At 45.7% G+C, this 22,460-nt stretch overlaps 3 protein-coding genes across 5 annotated transcripts; 2 read left to right on the top strand and 1 right to left on the bottom strand.

The window, feature by feature from the left end:
• The first annotated feature begins 33 nt into the window (after positions 1–33).
• On the top strand, positions 34–1,369 carry GON7 (GON7 subunit of KEOPS complex). The gene is made up of 2 exons (XM_077268193.1): positions 34–309; positions 1,067–1,369. The coding sequence occupies exons 1-2, from the start codon at positions 132–134 to the stop codon at positions 1,165–1,167; spliced, it is 279 nt and encodes a 92-aa protein (XP_077124308.1). The 5' UTR covers positions 34–131; the 3' UTR covers positions 1,168–1,369.
• On the top strand, positions 1,314–4,765 carry LOC143781511 (uncharacterized). The gene is made up of 2 exons (XM_077268147.1): positions 1,314–3,068; positions 3,378–4,765. Exons 1-2 carry the CDS (start codon positions 1,655–1,657, stop codon positions 3,662–3,664), a joined length of 1,701 nt encoding a protein of 566 aa, XP_077124262.1. The 5' UTR covers positions 1,314–1,654; the 3' UTR covers positions 3,665–4,765.
• Positions 4,766–6,868: 2,103 nt separating this feature from the next.
• On the bottom strand, positions 6,869–21,753 carry LYSET (lysosomal enzyme trafficking factor). 3 transcript variants are annotated; one of them, XM_077268047.1, is made up of 2 exons: positions 21,603–21,753; positions 6,869–7,642 (listed from the first exon to the last, which is right to left on the bottom strand). In XM_077268047.1, exons 1-2 carry the CDS (start codon positions 21,608–21,610, stop codon positions 7,231–7,233), a joined length of 420 nt encoding a protein of 139 aa, XP_077124162.1. In that variant the 5' UTR covers positions 21,611–21,753; the 3' UTR covers positions 6,869–7,230. The 3 variants fall into 3 exon arrangements, with proteins under 3 accessions (XP_077124162.1, XP_077124172.1, XP_077124180.1); XM_077268057.1 differs by lacking the exon at positions 21,603–21,753 and adding an exon at positions 9,224–9,489; XM_077268065.1 differs by lacking the exon at positions 21,603–21,753 and adding an exon at positions 8,479–8,900.
• Positions 21,754–22,460: the final 707 nt, after the last annotated feature.

The following is a 22,460-nucleotide window of genomic DNA, read 5'->3' as shown; positions in this document are numbered from 1 at the left end:
TCTAGGTGTCATAAATGTGTGATTTCCAGACGTCATGTCACGTGATTATGGGGTTTGCCAGTTTCCAGACATGGCGGCCTGGTTCTGTCGCTCAGTGATGACGTCATATTGCAGCGATCGTGCAGTGCAGCATGGAACTCAGCGCGGAAGTGATCGGCAGGGATGGCGGTAGCCGCCCGTACCGGGTAACCTGCGAGCGGACACTGCGAGGACTGCAGGAAGGCCTGGAGCGGCTGCAGGGGGAGGTGTCCGCGGAGCTCAGCCGGCTGGTGGAGGAGGAGAGGCGGGCGGGAGCCCCCCAGGACCAAGGTATGGTGCGGAGCGGTCCTGGGCGTCCAGTGGGCGGGGTCACTCACCAGCTGTCAGTCTGAGGACCGCCCCCCGGACTCTTAAGATCAGAAGCCCTGGACAGCAGTGCGATCATTTCCTGTCTGTAACCCCCGAGATGCATGGCTCTGCAGTGCACCTGTGTACACAAAACGGTACATTTTTAATCAAACTTAATTTTTTATGTATTCACCTAACATTGCGGGAGCTGTAGAAACGGGGTCCGGATTCCCCTCTTATTCCTTACTGGGGTCATAACTGAATGGAGTGGCAGCTGCTATCAGCAACCGCCGTGCCGTGTGATCCGGACACATGGGGATCGGACCCCAGTCTACTGCTCGGTCAGGGGGCCCTGCCTTGCCCTGTATGGTGGGAAGACCCCAGTAATCCCGTGACCTAATTGCCTATTCCCTGTTTTATCCCATGAATCTAAAAAAGCAAAAACATGAGCCGTTTATTGTTTTGTTTTTTCTTCAGGTATGTAATAAAAGTCAGGAGCGTGGGGGTCTCGGCTCAGCCCCTCACCTGTTTGTAGCGTCCTCATATGCCCATATTTGGTGCATGTCTGTGAAAGGTGCAGATTCCTACGTAGCGCCTCGTACCTCCTCCGCCCCAGTGACTGCCGCGCTGTGTGGTCCCCAAAGTCTTCGCTATAAAAATAAAACAACTTTATCGACATCAGACTGGACGACGCTCAGAATAATCGTCACTAACTGATATTTTATTTATCTTTATTAAGAAAATGAAGAGTTAGACAACGACGATGATGATGACGACTCAAAGAATGGGATCTTATCCAGCAGCCCCCCAGCAAAGAGGACGAAGACTCGGCAGAGCTAGTGGTGGACACTCGTCTTCTGGGGTACATGGACTGTAATGAGAAAGACCCAAAGAACCCCCTAAACTTGTGGCTTTGGGATCAGTTATTCTTTTTTTGCTCTTTACATTGGGATCTTCTACAATCATTTATAGCCGTGGCACAATATGGCAGCTATTTCTGTAGTTTATATAGCAGGTGATACAAATAAACCTTCCTGCTGGATACATTGTTGCTGAGAACGGACGTCATGTCACCAGTGCAGTACTGGTATATAGTGTCCTGCAGGTGAGGAACAGAGGACCAGCGTGATAGTGGGATCGCAGCCACAGAATCACATTGTAATAACTGCTGCTTATAGGGGACTTGTGATGACAAGAAGGGACAGGGGTGCTTTTGTTTTTAGCCCCGAAGACAGAAGTGTGAAAATAGGGAGTCTGGTAACAATGGTGAGATGTTATAACACAGGCAAGAACATAGCACCGACAACATCCTGTATATACATCATATATGGGAAAGTTACATCGTGCAGACCCTTCCCTCTTATATAAAACATTAATCACTGGAAAGAGATCAGCGGTGACATCACTGAGTGCCTCCTATCCATCACCAGAGATCAACGGTGACATCACTGAGAATGCCTCCTATCCATCACTAGAGATCAGCGGTGACATCACTGAGAATGCCTCCTATCCATCACTAGAGATCAGCGGTGACATCACTGAGAATGCCTCCTATCCATCACCAGAGATCAACGGTGACATCACTGAGAATGCCTCCTATCCATCACTAGAGATCAGCGGTGACATCACTGAGAATGCCGCCTATCCATCACTAGAGATCAGCGGTGACATCACTGAGAATGCCTCCTATCCATCACCAGAGATCAACGGTGACATCACTGAGAATGCCTCCTATCCATCACTAGAGATCAGCGGTGACATCACTGAGAATGCCTCCTATCCATCACTAGAGATCAGAGGTGACATCACTGAGAATGTCTCCTATCCATCACTAGAGATCAGCAGTGACATCACTGAGAATGCCTCCTATCCATCACTAGAGATCAGAGGTGACATCACTGAGAATGCCTCCTATCCATCACTAGAGATCAGAGGTGACATCACTGAGAATGCCTCCTATCCATCACTAGAGATCAGCGGTGACATCACTGAGAATGCCTCCTATCCATCACTAGAGATCAGAGGTGACATCACTGAGAATGTCTCCTATCCATCACTAGAGATCAGCAGTGACATCACTGAGAATGCCTCCTATCCATCACTAGAGATCAGCGGTGACATCACTGAGAATGCCTCCTATCCATCACTAGAGATCAGCGGTGACATCACTGAGAATGTCTCCTATCCATCACTAGAGATCAGCGGTGACATCACTGAGAATGTCTCCTATCCATCACTAGAGATCAGCGGTGACATCACTGAGAATGCCTCCTATCCATCACTAGAGATCAGCGGTGACATCACTGAGAATGCCTCCTATCCATCACTAGAGATCAGCGGTGACATCACTGAGAATGTCTCCTATCCATCACTAGAGATCAGCGGTGACATCACTGAGAATGTCTCCTATCCATCACTAGAGATCAGCGGTGACATCACTGAGAATGCCTCCTATCCATCACTAGAGATCAGCGGTGACATCACTGAGAATGTCTCCTATCCATCACTAGAGATCAGCGGTGACATCACTGAGAATGCCTCCTATCCATCACTAGAGATCAGCGGTGACATCACTGAGAATGCCTCCTATCCATCACTAGAGATCAGCGGTGACATCACTGAGAATGCCTCCTATCCATCACTAGAGAACAGCGGTGACATCACTGAGAATGCCTATCCATCACTAGAGATCAGAGGTGACATCACTGAGAATGCCTCCTATCCATCACTAGAGGTCAGAGGTGACATCACTGAGAATGCCTCCTATCCATCACTAGAGAACAGCAGTGACATCACTGAGAATGCCTATCCATCACTAGAGATCAGAGGTGACATCACTGAGAATGCCTCCTATCCATCACTAGAGGTCAGAGGTGACATCACTGAGAATGCCTCCTATCCATCACTAGAGGTCAGAGGTGACATCACTGAGAATGCCTCCTATCCATCACTAGAGAACAGCAGTGACATCACTGAGAATGCCTATCCATCACTAGAGATCAGAGGTGACATCACTGAGAATGCCTCCTATCCATCACTAGAGGTCAGAGGTGACATCACTGAGAATGCCTCCTATCCATCACTAGAGATCAGCGGTGACATCACTGAGAATGCCTCCTATCCATCACTAGAGATCAGCGGTGACATCAATGAGGATGCCTCCTATCCATCACTAGAGATCAGCGGTGACATCACTGAGAATGCCTCCTATCCATCACTAGAGATCAGCGGTGACATCAATGAGAATGCCTCCTATCCATCACTAGAGATCAGCGGTGACATCACTGAGAATGCCTCCTATCCATCACTAGAGATCAGCGGTGAAATCACAGGTTGATGTCCAGAATGTAAATGACTTTTCCCTTCATGAAGGCCACAGATCTCTCATACAGTCATACGCCTGCTGTTATTGGTAACATATCCTTATCACATTTTATGACTGAAAAAAAAAAACGTGAATGGAAAATGAACACTCACTGCAAACAATGATGGTAGTAGTAATCGGTGTTAACAAACAGCTATATACAGTAGTGTTAAATACTAGCCGTCCAATATGATGAACCAGATTAATCAGTTTTTGGTATAAATTTTATTACCACATGTTACACAATTTACCAGTTGGTGCAGTAGATTCTAAGAAAACCACCAGACTCCACATTTATGATCTGCAGGTTTCTGAGTCTGTGTATTCGAATAATGAATTGAAAGCCGCTGTTTTCATAATAATAGCAGTGAGGAGATCAATTAGTGCGGTCAATCATTCTGTGAAGATACAGGTGTGAATCAGGTGGCCCTTATCATAGGGTGAAGCCAGGACATGTTGTACTTGCATTTCTCTGAAAGCCTGAGAAATATAGGTCGTTCCAGACATTGTACAGAAGAGCAGCGTACTTTGGTTAAAAGTTGATTGGAAAGGGTAAAACTTGTAAAGAAGTGCAGACAATGATCATCTGTTCAGCTGTCATAATAATAATCACTTTATATAGCGCTAACATATTCCGCAGCACTTTACAGTTTGCACACATTATCATCGCTGTCCCCAATGGGGCTCACAATCTAAATTCCCTATCAGTATGTCTTTGGAGTATGGGAGGAAACCGGAGAAAGCCCATGCAAACACAGGGAGAACATACAAACACCTTGCAGATGTTGTCCTTGGTGGGATTTGAACCCAGGACTCCAGTGCTGCAGTGCTAACCACTGAGCCACCGTGCTGCCCTAAAGCATCTCCAATGCTTTAAAATGGAAAGCCAAGCCAGAGAGACATGGAAGACGACCATTCTAATGGATGGAAGAATAGCCAGAATGGCAAAGGCTCAGCCAATGATCGGCTCCAGGATGATCACAGACCGTCTCATGTAACCTGTGAGGACTGGGACAGGTAGAAGACGCCTGTGTGACGCTAATCTCTTAGTAAGAAGTCCCCGCAGTCTGACTTAAAAAAAAAAAAAAAGACATCTACTGAAGAGGACACAATCTGCCAAAGAACACATCAACTGGCCTAAAGAGAAATATTTTATGGACTGATGGAAGTAAAATTGTTCTTTTTTGGGTCCAAGGGCCGCAGACAGTTCATCAGACGACCCCCAGACTCTGCATTCAGCCACTGTACACTGCAGACAGTGAAGCATGGTGGTGCCAGCATCATCATCATATGGACATGTTTCTCTCACTATGGTGCCGGACCTATTTACCGGACACCAGGGATCAGGGACCAGTTTGCATATATTACAATACTGGAAGAGGTCATGTTGCCTTATGCTGAAGAGTATATGCCCCTTGAAATGGGGGTTTTATCAAGACAATGACCCTAAACACAGCAGTAAACGAGCAAAATCTGGGTTCCAGTCCAACAAAATTGAGGTTATGGAGCGGCCAGTCCAATCCCCGGACCTTAATCCGATGGGACACTTGTGGGGTGACAGAAAAAATACCGTTTCTGAGGCTAAGCCAACAAATGCCAAAAAAATTTGGGATGTCGTCCTGGGCTGGAATAACAGATGACAGGGGCAGAAGTTGGTGACTCGATGCAACATAGATGTGAAGAAGTTCTAAAAAACTGTAACAACTAAATATTAGGTCAGTGATTCACAGGAATGAGAAATCCTCATAAAAAATAGTACATATTGTGAGTTTGTAAAGACAAATGCAGACTCTGCTATTTATTAGAACTGACTGTTAATTTTTAACTACTTTACAGAAAACAAGAAATTATCTACATTGCTCTTCATGTTTTGATTTAGAAAACAGTGTGCAATGTTCCCAATGCTGGAAATAACTAGTATAAGGGCTTGTGCACACGCTGCGGATTCCATTGCGGAATTTTCCGCAGCGGATTTGATAAATCCGCAGTGAAAAAACGCTGCGGTTTTTACTGCTAATTTATTGCGGTTTCCTCTGCGGGTTTTCACCTGCAGATTTCTATTGGAGCAGGTGTAAACCCGCAGCGGAATCCGCACAAAGAATTGACATGCTGCGGAATATAAACCGCTGCGTTTCCTCGCGTTTTTTTCTGCAGCATGTGCACTGCGGATTTAGTTTCCCGTAGGTTTACATTGTACTGTAAACTCATGGGAAACGCTGCGGTTCCACAGCGTGTGCACATACCCTAAAGATTGTCATTAACTCATGTTTATGAACACACTGCTATTTAAACACTTCTGTAACTACATCCTCATTCTTATCAAAGCATGGAACAAGAGTTCAAATCCTGCTCTTAGTTCATCAGAGCATGCTGAGAGTTGTAGTACTAGATCACACTTTTTTTTTTAAATGCCCATTGTAACTGCAGCCTCACTTGTAGCAGTGAGTACAGCTGCACACTCGCCCAGGCCTGAGCGGCAGTATGGGAAAATTCTAATCCGAGTTTATAAAATGACAGTTTATCTGCTTTTTCTTTATGAAAAGTTCTAAAACTTTCTAATAAACTTTCTTACACTCACCATTGTCAAAATTTCTGCTTGCTGTCAGTGAATGCGGACATCTTAGTTTACATCCAGAAGTAAAAAACGTGTACATACCGATCACATTTCTCCTAACACCGGGTTCGTAGCACTTGTATCTAATTCTAAACACCCCTGAAAAAATCCTAGGTCAATATCATGCTTATTTATGCAATTTGTAGCAATAAATCCTCTAAAATGTATCAGTACGGGGACAACGTATCAGACTGTTTCTATGGTCTGGATCTAATGGTAACCTTTGTAGTCAGTTTTGCCCTTCATTGACTAATAGCTGAGATTGTAAGTGTTCTTCTAAATCTACCTGGTAGGTGATCATCTGCAGATTGGGGGGAATAACAGACGCCCACCCATTTTGACCACAGTACAGTGCTCGGCTACCACCCATGCCATACAAAACTGATAAAGCAGTGCTGAGCATGCTCGGCTGCTGCTGCTTTCCGTCACTGATCGGTGGGGTCCCAGCTGTCGGAACCCCTGAGATTTGCAGATTATCAGCTATTCTGTGGATAAGATTTAGATAAACCGTTAAAATCGCAAAGAAAGGAAACACTTTAATAAGAGATAGACGGGGTCAGGGCGGTTTGTAATCACTTTTTCAGTGTTTTATTGATAAGTGCAATTCCTCCAAGTTAAAAAAACAAACAAAACACCCAACAGATGTGGACGAATTCATAGAATAGAAAATCAATTGACATCAGTCACCGTCATTGCCAGGAATATAAAATCTCAGGGTTTATCTTTATGAAGCGCAAGACAGTGTTAAAGATACAGACACAGGAGGGAAGCCATGATCAGGGGGACGTCCAAGCATCATCACCAAGAAGAGTTTGCAGCTCGGCTTTTAACCAAGTGATTAGCTGCCAAAGGGTTGTGTTTCCCCCACATTAAAAATGGTTACGAAAGAGAGCGAGGCACTGTAGTCATCACGGGGTTCATAGGTTCAAGTGTCAATCAACTGCAGTCTGCTGATCTGATTGGAGGCTTTGACGAAGGACTGATGGCGGTTGCAGAGGACGGCCAGGCAGATGGGTAGGATGCAGTAACCGACCGTCCGGGGGTCAGCTCTGGTGCATGAATAGAGGAAAAGGAAGAGCTGGAAGTAAGGGAGGAGGAAGAGGGCCGCCCACAGCCAAAACGGCAGTGCCAGCAGCCGGGCCTTCAGGGAATGTGTCCATGACGCTGCCTCCCCGGGGTCTTGTGGTTTCGGCTGTACGTGCTCCAGCGCTAGTCTGTTGTAAGTCTCGTTAATCTCAAAGACGTAATAGAAAGCGGCTGCACTCACAAGGAGGTAGAGGCCGACCCCGATCCATCCCATCCGCTGCCGAAAATTCATCATTCTCCATGCTCCGCATCTGCAAGGACAAATGTTCACAAGGGCATTAAAGGGTCGGTGTCCAGTCTTATGTGTACGTTGCTACAGCCCTGTACAGCGATGTGCTGCTGCTACTTTATAAGCTTTGTTTCAAGTAACCACTAAATGCAAGATCCCTGCTTGCTGTCAGTGAATAGGGACAGTTGTTTCCATCCACAGGCTTAACCTGTATACACACCTAATGTTTCTCACAGCAAAAGGTTTTCCACCAGTGATGAGCAAACATGCATGGGTAAGGTGTTATCTGAGCATGCTCTGGTGCTTACACAGTGTCTTCAACGCGCTCGAAAAATATGTTTGATTCCCTGCAGCTGTTTGACAGCTGCAACACATGTAGGGAGTGACTGTTTGTTAGACAGCCGCAAAACATGCACTTGTGGGGACTCAAACATACTCTTTGAGCACGCCGAAGTCACTCGGTTAGCACCTGAGCATGCTTGGATAACACCTTATCTGAGCACATTCGCTCATCACTATTTGCTACAATAGTACCCAATATAGACCATACTCTGAGTTAAAAAGCAGCAGAAGTCACTCTGATGCTTTGTTACAATGTATCAGTGCAGTGCAACAAGAACAGGGTTTTCTGAACCACACACTGGTATACTAACCATACAGCAGCATATCCGGGCAGGAGAGACCTGTGAGGCTGCCCTTAACTCACAGAGGATTAGACTGGATACATTGCAACAAAGCCTCAGCTCTAGGAAATATTAGATCTGTACATGAGTTCAGCCTCTTTATGTTAAGATCCATAACAGCAAGCAGAGGTCTAAAAACCAAGATATTAGAAAAGTTGTAGAACTGTTCACTTACACAGGACTGCTGCGCTGCAGTACAATAGTGACATATCAGGGAACCGAGAAAACCACAATCCGCGGATGCAGAACAGGAAGAAGCTCCGCTCACAGCGTCTTGTGACCACTTTGCATAACGACAGATGTCACAACGAGGGTCAGAGATGAAGCCGCAGGAGCAAGAAGCGCACACTGACTGCCACGCCGTGCATCTGCCTGGGGGGCTCTGGCCAAGGGGGCACTCTAGCTCTTCCTTGGGGGACCTGGCTGGCAAAAAATCTGCCTCCTTTCAGGGATTCCTGGCCGGGGAAAACTCTGGCCCCTCTCGTCGGGATTATGGGGGAAGTTCTGGCCCTTCTATGAGGGACCCGCCTGGGGTTAATCCTGGCACCTCTCTAGGGGTGGTGGGTGAAGTTTCAGCTCCTGGTCGGGGGGAGGGGCATTCTAGCTCCTCTAGGAGTTGTGGGGGGGATTTGGGCACCTCAGGGGGTCTGGCACTTGGCCAGGAGACAATGTGGCTCCTCTTGACTGAGGTCGGGGGCTCTGGCTCTTATAGGGTGAACCCTACAGGGGCAAGAGCCGGCTCCTCTGGTGGTCTCTGTCTTCTCTCGGGGGCATCTGCTCAGGAGGCAATGTGGCCCCTCTGAGGGGGTTTTCTGCCTATTATAGGGGGGGGGGGGCTCTGGAGTATCAGGGACACTGTTGAGGTCTCTGATGTTCCCCCTGGGGAGCTCCTGGCTGTCTCCCTCCCTGCTGTCCCTCACCTGTCTCCGGGGAGAGGTCTCCTGCTGCTCCGGTGTCAGTTCCTGCTCATCTCTGCAGTGAGTGACGCTTCTCTCTGCCTAAACCGGAAGTGACTACTCAAATCACAGGCGAGATCCCAGCAGCTGCACAGGCGGCGGCCATCTTTACTGTGGGACAGAACCTGCCAGACCTCCACAGACAGTGAATGCTTCCTCCGTTAGCAGCACCGCGCCCCCGCCTCCGGGCACCGAGGAAGAAATCAGAGAGGGGGAAAACGTTCACTCCTCAACAGGCAAGCCGAAGAGCACGGTGGTGACGTCACGATCATGTGATCTCTACAGTCACATGACCCGTCACCTGATGACTCGGCTCATGCGCAGAGCTGAACATTCCGCTGTATCACCTGACAGAAGGGGCGGAGCTTACTTCATCACGTGGCTACTTTTTTTTATTATTTATTTATTTATTTATTTTTTTATTGTATTTTTTTTTAGTATGACTAAAGCTTTTACATAGAAAAGTTACGTGATAGGTTTCAGTCCGAATATTCTCTGACAACGCTGACTTTGTGTGAAATGTCATTAACCCTTTAAGGCGCTGCCGTTCCTTCCATTGTACACCTTCATGAGAGGCAGAAAGTTTCTAATTTTCGCTGTAGAAGAACTGGATTTTTGCAGGAGGGGATTCCTTTTTTTATTTTAGGGTCTATATACTATATTTTAAAAAAAAATGTTTTTTTTTTTCCTTTTCTCGGAGGGTGATGAGAAGAAAAATTGAACAAAACCCTTCTTTCCAGGCCAGTTCTCTAGTTTCTCCTTTACGGCGGTCAGCTGGCAGGATAAATCCCCTTAGTTTATGGTTCTGGATACAGCTCGGGATAATTGTGGTAAATTCCAGAATTCTTAGTACATGTGGCTCTAACAGAGCTCAGGCCTCCTTCCTCAGGAAACACCTCAGGAACATTGATTGAAAAGGTGTGAAGGAAGCGAGCAGCAGTGCTGCAGGTCTGACCCGCTCTTGGCTTTGGCTTACGTATATTTATGTGACACACCTTTAGGCTATGTTCACACGTTGCGTTTTTTTCAGCATTTTTTAAATACCTTTTAATGCAAATTTTCAGCTGCGTTTTACAGTACCAGCAAAGTCTATGAGATTTCAGAAATCCCATGCACACACACTATTTTTTTCTCCTCAGTATATTGTGCAAAACCTTGGGGTTCGCAGGATGCAGCATGTCACTTCTTTCAGCATATTTCACCCATTGACAGCTATGAGTGGTGGAAAAAAACACTGCAAATCGCAGTTATCAGTTTTTGCTGTTTTTTTTGTTGTTTTTTTTTGCCAAAACCTGATGAAGTAGAAACAGATTTTGTTTTTATGCACTAAAGTTTATCAGCCTGCACAAGAGACAAAAGTACCAAGACAAAAACGCAATAAAAACTAAGCAAAACCTGCTTTTTTGAGGTAAGTTTCTAACTGCCAAGATGGCAGGATTTGCCTTAGGAAAAAAAAGCAGCAAAAACGCCACATGTGAACATAGCCTATACTGTACTCACTAACCTATTGAATGTCGTTAGTAAAAAGTAGGGAACAGTGGTAAAGGAGCAGTTAATGAAGGGACTAATATACTGGTGGCCTCTGCTGGATTTGGTTATCAATATGATATTGGTGGGCATCCGACAACTGATCTCTGTGCGGGCAGCTCCTGTATATAAGCAACGTATGGAGTAGAACATCACATATAGGAGATCAGGTGATGTCCCAGCGCCACCTCTTCTATCCTCCAGGGGGCGGTGTAGACTCATCACTGAGCTCCCGTTACACAGATTCTGCATTCTGTCCTTATAGATTTTTCCTTTCCCGGAATAACCTGCACATCTCCTGCAGCACCAGCACTTGTATGTGTGTCTTTATTTAAGCCGCCATGTAAAGATCAAGTTGTACTCAGGAGGGGATGATGGAGAGTCCTTTTGGTTGGTTAATAAATAGGTTACAATAGTCAAAGTGAGAAATGATGGGATTTGTGTTTATAGTGTCAACAATGTAGTAAGTCCGGCTGCGGGAATTATTCCTTACGTCTCCTTTTCATGTTTCTCCAGCTGTTGCAAAACTCCAGTATCCAGCACGCTCTTACCAAAAATGCCGCAGCCACCATACCCTGGCTAGCTACATGACCAGAGACCAGGGTCGGACTGGCCAACCGGAGAACCGAAGGATTCTCCAGTGGGCCCAGGCACTGACACCTGCTGGCATACAGGGACAGCAGTTGCCTTCAGCCTCCGCTGCTCCTGGGGCCCCCAGCCAGTGGCGTCGCTAATATTGGCACACCCAGCTGCTATGGGTGCCCCCGGTGCCAGCGGGTGACAGGAGGCAGAAGCCAGCTGCTGTGGCTAAAGCCTGTCCCCGCTGCTAAAGAGAAATGAATATTTACCCTTCCCCACGCCCCCATGGGTGAATATTCATTTCACTTTAATAGAGGGCAGTGTTAGCTGCAACAGCAGGCTAAGGCCGGTTTCACATTAGCGTTTTGAGGAGCTGTGGACTTCCTCCGTGAAGCCCCACCCTCGGCCGCACCTCCGCCGCTAGCTCCGCCTACTTCTGCATGCGGACTACGTACCTATCTTTAACATTATAAATAGTAAAAAAGGAACAGCACACTGGTATAACTTATCTCTGGGTGCAAAGCCTCCAGGCAACCCGTCCACTGGTCGTCAACGTTCAATACAGATCAAAAGAAGAGGCAGCACTCCATTTTCAAAATAGGTGCAGGATTTATTCAAATCCACATGTCTGTGCGACGTTTCAGCTCTACTGAGCTTGAGAAAAGCTCAGTAGAGCTGAAACGTCGCACAGACATGTGGATTTGAATAAATCCTGCACCTTTTTTGAAAATGGAGTGCTGCCTCTTCTTTTGATCTGTATCTTTAACATTAGGGACGCAGGTCGTGCGGCTGTATGCGGATGCTTCTGCATGCGTCATTTTGACGATGCGGCGACCAGCGTAGGACGCAGCTGGTAGTAATTTATTTTTTTCTCCGCATCGTCAAAACGACGCATGCGGAAGCATCCGCATACAGCCGCACAACCTGCGCACCTAATGTTAAAGATAGGTACGCAGTCCGCATGCAGAAGTAGGCGGAGCTAGCGGCCGAGGGCGGGGCTTCACGGAGGAAGTCCACAGCTCCTCAAAACGCTAGTGTGAAACTAGCCTTACACTCCCCACTATCAGGGCCGGCAGACCAGCGTCCACGATCCGCCAGCCCACACGGCCGCTATGGAGCAGTAAGTCAGGAGGGTTCATAGCCAGTGCACGCCGCATTCCACTGTATTAGCATCCCTCTCCCATCATTCCCCTCTGCCGCTGACACAGCTGGTGCGCATTGACGTCACTTCATAGCACACCCGCTGTGTGTGTCGGGCAGACGGTAGCGCAGCGCTTGACAACGGAGCAGACCCGGAATCAGTGTGGGAGCGAGGAGGAGTGGTGAGTATTGTGTTATACCCTATGAGGGGACAGCATTATACCCTATGAGAGGCAGTATTATACCCTATGAGGGGCAGCATTATACCCTATGAGGGGCAGCATTATACCCTATGAGGGGGTGCATTATACCCTATGAGGGGGCTGCAATATATCCTGTGGGAGCTACATTATATTCTGGGGGGGCAACATTATACTAACATTATACTATATGAGGGGGCTGCATGATACTCTTAGGAGGCTACATTATATTCTGTGGGGGGCTGCATTATACTTTAACCCCTTCACCCCCGGAGCTTTTTCCGTTTTTTCGTTTTTCGCTCCCCTCCTTCCCAGAGCCATAACTTTTTTATTTTTCCGTCCATATGGCCATGTGAGGGCTTATTTTTTGTGGGACGAGATGTACTTTTGAACAGTACCATTGGTTTTACCATGCCGTGTAACAGAAAATGGGAAAAAAATTCCAAGTGTGATGAAATTGCAAAAAAAGTGCAATCTCACACTTGTTTTTTGTTTGGCTTTTTTGCTAGGTTCACCAAATGCTAAAACTGACCTGCCATTATGATTCTCCAGGTCATTACGAGTTCTTAGACACCTAACATGTCTAGGTTATTTTTTATCTAAGTGGTGAAAAAAAATTCCAAAGTTTGCTAAAAAAAAAAAAAAAATTGCGTGATTTTCCGATACCCGTAGCGTCTCCAATTTTCATGATCTGGGGTCGGGTGAGGGCTTATTTTTTGCATGCCAAGCTGGCATTTTTAATGATACCATTTTGGTGTAGATACGTTCTTTTGATCGCCCGTTATTGCATTTTAATGCAATGTCGCGGCGACCAAAAAAACGTAATTTTGGCGTTTTGATTTTTTTTCTCGCTACGCCATTTAGCGGTCAGGTTAATCCTTTGTTTTTATTGATAGATCAAGCGATTCTGAACGCGGCGATACCAAATATGTGTAGGTTTTAATTTTTTTTAATAGTTTTATTTTGATTGGGGCGAAAGGGGGGTGATTTGAACTTTTATATATTTTTAATTTTTTTTATATTTTTAACCACTTTTTTTAAAATTTTTTGGCATGCTTCAATAGCCTCCATAGGAGGCTAGAAGCATGCACAACTCGATCGGCTCTGCTACATAGAGGTGACATACAGATCACCTCTATGTAGCAGAAAGGCAGGTGTACTTTGAGCGCCGACCACTGGGTGGCGCTCAAAGCAATCGGCCATCAACAACCATAGAGGTCTCAAGGAGACCTCTGGTTGTTATGGCGATGCACTGCTGACCCCCGATCATGTGACGGGGGTCAGCAGTGCGAGGACCTCCGGCCGCGCGGCCGGGAGCGCTAGTTAAATGCCGCTGTCAGCGCTTGACGGCGGCATTTAACTAGTTAATGGGCGCGGGCGGATCGCGATTCCGCTCGCGCTCATTGCGCGCACATGTCAGCTGTACAAAACAGCTGACATGTCGCGGCTTTAAGGTGGGCTCACCGCCGGAGCCCACCTTAAAGCTGGGGATCTGCCAGCTGACGTACTATTCCGTCAGCTGGCAGAAAGGGGATATGAAGGGGGCAGCATTATACCCTATGAGGGGGCTATATTATATTCTATGGGGGCTGCATTATACACTATGAGGGCTGCATTATACCTTATGAGGGGATTGCATTATACTCTGAGGGGTTACATTATATTCTGTGGGGAGGCTGCATTATACTATATAATTCAACCGTAATGTCCCAAGATACTAATTGGCACTTCAGAATATATAAATCAACAGAAAAGGAACTCAGTGCACATTAACCCCTGAGCCCACAAGAAGAGAACCAAATGAAGAAATACCCTTAAAATATCATATTTATTTTCAAATATTAAAAATTTCAACAAGTATGGTACAAATACAAAAAACACCCAGGGGGGCAGGAACACACCCTAGCATACAATTATATAGCCCAATATAGCAGAAAAGGAGTTTCTGAGATTTGTGAGATTTATAAAGCTTATTCAAAGCTCTGAGCCACTCAGTTATTGCCTATTTTGTCCAGCACATGAAATAATGTACATTTGAATAGTGCCCTAATCAGGCATACTAAGTAGGTAACAGCTATGTAAGCGCCAATATTTCAGGTATATATTACCTCGTGGCTGTAGACAGAGCGATGGGTCCGATAAAGCAATGGGTCCGATACGAGATAACTCCGGGTGATTCCGTGCTCCCCTTTCGCCCCGACACGCGTTTCGCCCTTGGCTTCTTCCGGGGGCGTGCCAAAGGGATGAAAAGTGTGGTCTTTTAAATGGGTGGCTACCAATGAATGTGCAAGGGCAGAGCATGTGATGTGGATCATTTCCTGTTGGACACATCACTTACGTGTGAGAGAAGGGGGAAGTGACGTAAGTGGCCCGCAGATGGAACGCAAGCTTCGCTATGGTTACCGTGGATAGTGCGTGCATAAATAACTGAGTGGCTCAGAGCTTTGAATAAGCTTTATAAATCTCACAAATCTCAGAAACTCCTTTTCTGCTATATTGGGCTATATAATTGTACTATATGCTAGGGTGTGTTCCTGCCCCCCTGGGTGTTTTTTGTATTTGTACCATACTTGTTGAAATTTTTAATATTTGAAAATAAATATGATATTTTAAGGGTATTTCTTCATTTGGTTCTCTTCTTGTGGGCTCAGGGGTTAATGTGCACTGAGTCCCTTTTCTGTTGATTTATATATTCTGAAGTGCCAATTAGTATCTTGGGACATTACGGTTGAATAATTACATATCTTTTGCTGTTGTTTGCAACAGATTGTCCACACAATGGATTTAAAGGCCAGGGAAAGTGCCTGGCGATCCAAGGCTATGGACATTTTTTCAAAAAGGACCCCAGTTGTTTCGCAAGATACCTCATTTGAAATAAAGGATCTTATGCATAAATACAGGAATGCCTTACAGCGTAAGACCAAATTATGGTGGAATCGCTCATCATTAGAGAATTATCTGGATAAGAAAATCATTCCTAGAGGCCTTAGGATCCAGCTCTATCCCACATATGATCTGGGAGAGCAGGAATTCACTAAAAGATGGATATCAGTAGCCTCTAAGTGTTCTTTTGAATTTATGGAAATATTGATAGCTAAAAATACGTCATCATTGATGGAAGTGGACAAAAAATTGGAGGATGTATACAAACGGCTATCCAAAGATATGCCTAATGAGCAATTTGTTAAATGGTCTAAAGATTTGGAAACCGATATTTGTATCTTGGAAGAAAAGGTCAGTCAGGACAAGCTTAAAAAATTTCAACGTGATGTAGGAGATTATGATGCGGACAAAGTTTTCAGGTGGCAGCAAAAGAAAAATGATCCCTTGACAAACCCCAAATTCAGAAGAAACTCTGAAATTTCAAGTGTATCTGGGGTTGAAAGCACCGCCTCTACAAGTGATGCTGAGTCTAGTCGGGATTTTTATCTCAGAAGTGGGAAGGGGAAGAAGAAATTTCCTGAGATCTTTAATAAGGCACAGAGAGGTCGAAAGAAGAACCAGTACCAGGTAATAAACCTTTCTAATCATATTCTTACTCCAGTTCAAATAAAAGTGCTACAGAAGGGTCTGACTTTTTCTCCTTCACACCACCTAGATGCATTCACATCAGTGAAAGACGTTCACCTATTTGCCAGAAAACTGATACTGAAAAAGCTTCATTCAAAAAATCTTGACTATGATCCTTCTTTTAGCCCAGAAGATAGAGAAACCCTTGAGAATCTGATTGCTCTAGAGGAGGAAAATATCATGTCTGAAGTGAGTACAATTCCTCAAAAATTTTTCAGTAAATCTAAAAAATTCCCCCCTTTAAGTATATGCCCAGCGGTTGATATTTTTACCAGACTTGTATCCCGTGATGTGGAAATATTAGTCAATAACCAGAAAAGTAGTTTTAATACAACTAAAAACGAAAGATTGGCCATAGAAGAACTAGATTGGGGAACAGAAACCTGTAGTTCCAGCAAAGGTAATCGGTTTTTGACAACTATGAGAGACAATTACCTTTTACAACTGGTTCAGGACCCAACAAGAAGGAGGGCACTGCTAGACCTAATATTAACCAACAGGCCAGACCGCATATCAAATATAAGGGTTGGGGGTCACTTGGGGAATAGTGATCACAAAATAATAAGTTTTTATGTCTCCTTTAATAAGATGTGTAGTAGAGGGGTGACAAGGACACTAAACTTCAGGAGGGCAAATTTCCAACGGATGAGAGATGATCTTAGTGCAATTAACTGGGACGATATCCTGAGACATAAAAGTACACAAAGAAAATGGGAGACGTTTATTAGCATCCTGGATAGGACCTGTGCACAGTATATACCGTATGGGAATAAACATACTAGAAATAGGAGGAAACCAATATGGCTAAATAGAGCTGTAAGGGGCGCAATAAGTGACAAAAAGAAAGCATTTAGAGAATTAAAGGAAGTAGGTAGTGATGAGGCATTAAATAAATACAGAAAATTAAATAAATTCTGTAAAAAGCAAATCAAGGCAGCAAAGATTGAGACAGAGAGACTCATTGCCAGAGAGAGCAAAAATAACCCCAAAATATTCTTTAACTACATAAATAGTAAGAAACTAAAAAATGATAGTGTTGGCCCCCTTAAAAATAGTCTGGGTGAAATGGTGGATGAGGATGAGGAAAAAGCCAATATGCTAAATGACTTTTTTTCATCAGTATTTACACAGGAAAATCCCATGGCAGCCAATATGATCAGTGATAACAAAAATTCCCCATTAAGTGTCACCTGCTTAAAGGGCACCTGTCACCCCGTTTTTTTCCGTATGAGATAAAAATACCGTTAAATAGGGCCTGAGCTGTGCATTACAATAGTGTATTTTGTGGACCCTGATTCCCCACCTATGCTGCCAAAATACGTTACCAAAGTAGCCGTTTTCGCCTGTCAATCAGGCTGGTCTGGTCAAAAGGGCGTGGTGTCTTCCCCCAGATCTTGCTTAGTTTTCCGTTGGTGGCGTAGTGGTTTGCGCATGCCCAAGGTCCCGAATCCACTGCACAGGGGAGTGAAAAGAGCGCGATGTGCGTTATTTCCCTGTTGATCGGTGGGGGCGGCCATCTTCCTTTGGCCGCGCGTGCGCAGATGGAGCGCTCTGCTGCCCGCGGCTTCAGGAAAATGGCCGCGGGATGCCACGAGTGCGCAGATGGAGATCGCGGCGGCCATTTTCCTGAAGCAGAATTCGCATCTCGGCTTCAGGAAAATGGCCGCCGCGATCTCCATCTGCGCATGCGTGGCATCCCGCGGCCATTTCCCTGAAGCCGCGGCCAGCAGAGTGCCGCTTCTGCGCACGCGCGGCCAAAGGAAGATGGCCGCCCCCACCGATCACCAATGAAATAGCACACATCGCGCTGTTTTCACTCCCCTGTGCAGTAGATTCGGGACCTTGGGCATGCGCAAACCACTACGCCACCAACAGAAAACTAAGCAAGATCTGGGGGAAGACACCACGCCTTTTTGACCAGACCAGCCTGATTGACAGGCGATAACGGCTACTTTGGTAACGTATTTTGGCAGCATAGGTGGGGAATCGGGGTCCACAAAATACACTGTTGTAATGCACGAGCTGTGCCCTATTTAACAGTATTTTTATCTCACACGGAAAAAACGGGGTGACAGGTGCCCTTTAACCCAGCAGGAAGTACGTCCGCTTCTAAAAATCACTAAAGTTGACAAATCTCTGGGCCCGGATGGGATACACCCCCGAGTACTGCAGGAATTAAGTACAGTCATCGATAGACCATTATTTTTAATCTTTAAATTTAATCTTTAAAGAGTCCATAATAACAGGGTCCGTACCACAGGACTGGCGTATAGCAAATGTGGTGCCAATATTCAAAAAGGGGACAAAAACTGAACTCGGAAATTATAGGCCAGTAAGCTTAACCTCTACTGTGAGTAAAATCCTGGAGGGCATTCTAAGGGATGCTATACTGGAGTATCTGAAGAGGAATAACCTCATGACCCAGTATCAGCACGGGTTTACTAGGGACCGTTCATGTCAGACTAATTTGATCAGCTTCTATGAAGAGGTAAGTTCCGGACTGGACCAAGGGAACCCAGTAGATGTAGTGTATATGGACTTTTCAAAAGCTTTTGATACGGTGCCACACCAAAGGTTGATACATAAAATGAGAATAATGGGGATAGCGGAAAATATGTGCAAGTGGGTTAAGAGCTGGCTCAGGGATAGGAAACAAAGGGTGGTTATTAATGGAGCACACTCGGACTGGGTCGCGGTTAGCAGTGGGGTACCACAGGGGTCAGTATTGGGCCCTCTTCTTTTTAAGATATTTATTAATGACCTTGTAGGGGGCATACAGAGTGGAATTTCAATATTTGCAGATTACACTAAACTCTGCAGGGTAATCAATACAGAGGAGGACAATTTTATATTGTACATATTACAGGATGATTTATGTAAACTAGAAGCTTGGGCTGATAAATGGCATATGAGCTTTAATGGGGATAAATGTAAGGTCATGCACTTGGGTAGAAGTAATAAGAGGTATAACTATGTGCTTAATTCAAAAACTCTGGGCAAAACCGTCAATGAAAAAGACCTGGGTGTATGGGTGGATGACAAACTCATATTCAGTGGCCAGTGTCAGGCAGCTGCTACAAAGGCAAATAAAATAATGGGATGTATTAAAAGAGGCATAGATGCTCATGAGGAGAACATAATTTTACCTCTATACAAGTCACTAGTTCGACCACACTTAGAATACTGTGCACAGTTCTGGTCTCCGGTGTATAAGAAAGACATAGCTGAACTAGAGCGGGTGCAGAGAAGAGCGACCAAGGTTATTAGAGGACTGGGGGGTCTGCAATACCAAGATAGGTTATTACACTTGGGGCTGTTTAGTTTGGAAAAACGAAGGCTAAGGGGTGATCTTATGTTAATGTATAAATATATGAGGGGACAGTACAAAGACCTTTCTGATGATCTTTTTAATCATAGACCTGAGACAGGGACAAGGGGGCATCCTCTACGTCTGGAGGAAAGAAGGTTTAAGCATAATAACAGACGCGGGTTCTTTACTGTAAGAGCAGTGAGATTATGGAACTCTCTGACGTATGATGTTGTAATGAGTGATTCGTTACTAAAATTTAAGAGGGGACTGGATGCCTTTCTGGAAAAGTATAATGTTACAGGTTATATATACTAGATTCCTTGATAGGGCGTTGATCCAGGGAACTAGTCTGACTGCCGTATGTGGGGTCGGGAAGGAATTTTTATACCCAAAGTGGAGTTACTATTTGCCACATGGTTTTTTTTGCCTTCCTCTGGATCAACATGTTAGGGCATGTTAGGTTAGGCTATGGGTTGAACTAGATGGACTTAAAGGGAACCTGTCACCTGAATTTGGCGGGACCAGTTTTGGGTCATATGGGTGGGGTTTTCGGGTGTTTGATTCACCCTTTCCTCACCCACTGGCTGCATGCTGGCCGCAATATTGGATTGAAGTTCATTCTCTGTCTTCCGGAGTACACACCTGCGCAAGGCAATATTGCCTTGTGCTGGCATGTACTCCGGAGGACAGAGAATGAACTTCAATCCAATATTGCGGCCAGCATGCAGCCAGCGGGTAAGGAAAGGGTGAATCAAACACCCGAAAATCCCGCCCATATGACCCAAAACTGGTCCCGCCAAATTCAGGTGACAGGTTCCCTTTAAAGGGCCACTGTCACCCCCCCCCAGCCGTTATAAACTAAAAGAGCCACCTTGTGCAGCAGTAATGCTGCAGTCTAACAAGGTGGCTCTTTTAGTTTTTGATTCATTTATTACCTCAATAAAGCGTTTTAAAAATTGGCCACACATACCAGATATTGTACCAGGAGGCGGTCCGAATCGTCCTCTAGCAATCTTCCAACTGCCGTCACTCTTCTCTTCAGGGCCGATGGTACCCGCCCCCTTCGCGTTGTTGCTTCTTAAATCCGGCGCCTGCGCTGTGCGTGCCTGCCTGGGGCCTGCGCAGTGTTCTTTGTCAGTCACATCTCAGATGCCGGGTGCCTGACTGCGCCCTGTTACTGAATCCCCGCCCCGCACTGTGTTATTCATTATGCACAGTGCGGGGCTGGGGTTCCTGGGAAGGCGGGGGAGCGTCAGAGATGGGAGAGCGTCCGAGATGGGGGAGAGCCTGAACAGCGCAGTGTGCATGCCCAGGAATGCCAGCCCCGCACTGTGCATAATGAATAACACAGTGCGGGGCGGGGATTCAGTAACAGGGCAGCTGCACTGCCCGCACAGGCGCAGTCAGGCACCCGGCATCTGAGATGTGACTGACAAAGAACACTGTGCAGGCCCCAGGCAGGCACGCACAGCGCAGGCGCCGGATTTAAGAAGCAACAGCGCGAAGGGGGCGGCGACCATCGCCCCTGAAGAGAAGAGTGACGGCAGTTGGGAGATTCATAGAGGACAATTCGGACCGCCTCCAGGTACAATATCTGGTATTTGTGGCCAATTTTTAAAACGCTTTATTGAGGTAATAAATGAATCAAAAATTAAAAGAGCCACCTTGTTAGACTGCAGCATTACTGCTGCACAAGGTGGCTCTTTTAGTTTATAACGGCTGGAGGGGGTGACAGTGGCCCTTTAAAGTCTTCCTTCAACCTTAATTACTATGTTACTATGTTACAGGCTCGCCTCTAGATTTCTCCTCCATACGTCAGTCCACTCTTCCATCCCCTCCACTAGATCCCTCTGCTTTCCTCCAGACTCCTCTCTCCCAGATTCCCCCTCCAGACTTCGGTCCCCTGTTCTGTCCCTTCCTCCAAACTCCTCTGTCACCTACAAATTCCTCTGGCAATGGCTAATCTCGCTTGAGATATAAAAAAAAAAAAGATCCACTTTATTGAAATCTCACATACCCAACCATTTTTTCCTCTGCCGTCTGGGTGAAGTTGGGAGACCCCCATCATTCCAGTGTACGGGGGTTAATCTATAGCAATGAACACAGGGCAGGGGGCAGAGTACTGCACATGGAGAATTGTATTTTATTGGACAAATTTGAGCTAAATCCTGTCTGCCAGCCTCGGAGCTGTCAGCCACCTAATCTGTGACTGATGAGATTATAAAATGAATCATCCGGTTAAATATTAATCAGATTTGGCAGAAAAAAAAACTTGTGTCGAGAGGGTGTGACGGCTCCAGCACGGCCCGTTGCATGTGAACGTCTCCTCGCAGTTGTCTTTTTATGGCGCCACTGAAGCCTTCCTGCAATGAAAGTTTTCTGTGGCATCAAATAGAAATAAAGGGCAGGGGGTCCGCCGCCTGATGACACCACACTGCGCTCTGCCGGGGATACAAAGCTAATAGATTTTTTTTTAATTTTGCTCCTTAGTTCCACATATTATGGAGATGAAGGCATCAAACCCCCAACAACCAATGACTGATCCTCCATCCTAAGAACACGGGATAATTTGATTTTTTGGAATTAACGGTTTGAACTTTGCTCTGATCAAGCAGAGCTGCAGTATAAAGCATAGGGGATCAAAGCAGCGACCAGTCCTCCAGTACAGACTGCAGCTAAGCTAGGATTATGGCTGCACAAAACAACAACCTAAAGATTTCACATAAACATATAGAAACATATATTGTATATGTGTAGCCAGCAACGTGCTGCCATGCAGTGCCCCCACCACGGCACAGCCTGCTTACACTCCTCTGAATCTCCGAACCTCATCTTATTGGTTAAGAACAATCATGTGACTCATTCTAGAAGTCTA

The sequence above is a fragment of the Ranitomeya variabilis genome, chromosome 1 (assembly GCF_051348905.1).
Source record: "Ranitomeya variabilis isolate aRanVar5 chromosome 1, aRanVar5.hap1, whole genome shotgun sequence".
NCBI lineage: Eukaryota > Metazoa > Chordata > Amphibia > Anura > Dendrobatidae > Ranitomeya > Ranitomeya variabilis.
This window is presented reverse-complemented; position numbering and strand designations above follow the sequence as displayed.

What these genes read in the sequence shown, in the direction of transcription:
- LOC143781511 (XM_077268147.1), top strand. Translation starts at nt 1,655, where the DNA reads ATGGGAAAGTTACATCGTGCAGACCCTTCCCTCTTATATAAAACATTA. An exon ending in TCCATCACTAGAGGTCAGAG is followed by an intron (nt 3,069 to 3,377) that starts GTGACATCACTG and finishes TAGAGGTCAGAG; the next exon opens with GTGACATCACTGAGAATGCC.
- GON7 (XM_077268193.1), top strand. Translation starts at nt 132, where the DNA reads ATGGAACTCAGCGCGGAAGTGATCGGCAGGGATGGCGGTAGCCGCCCG. An exon ending in GGGAGCCCCCCAGGACCAAG is followed by an intron (nt 310 to 1,066) that starts GTATGGTGCGGA and finishes ATCTTTATTAAG; the next exon opens with AAAATGAAGAGTTAGACAAC.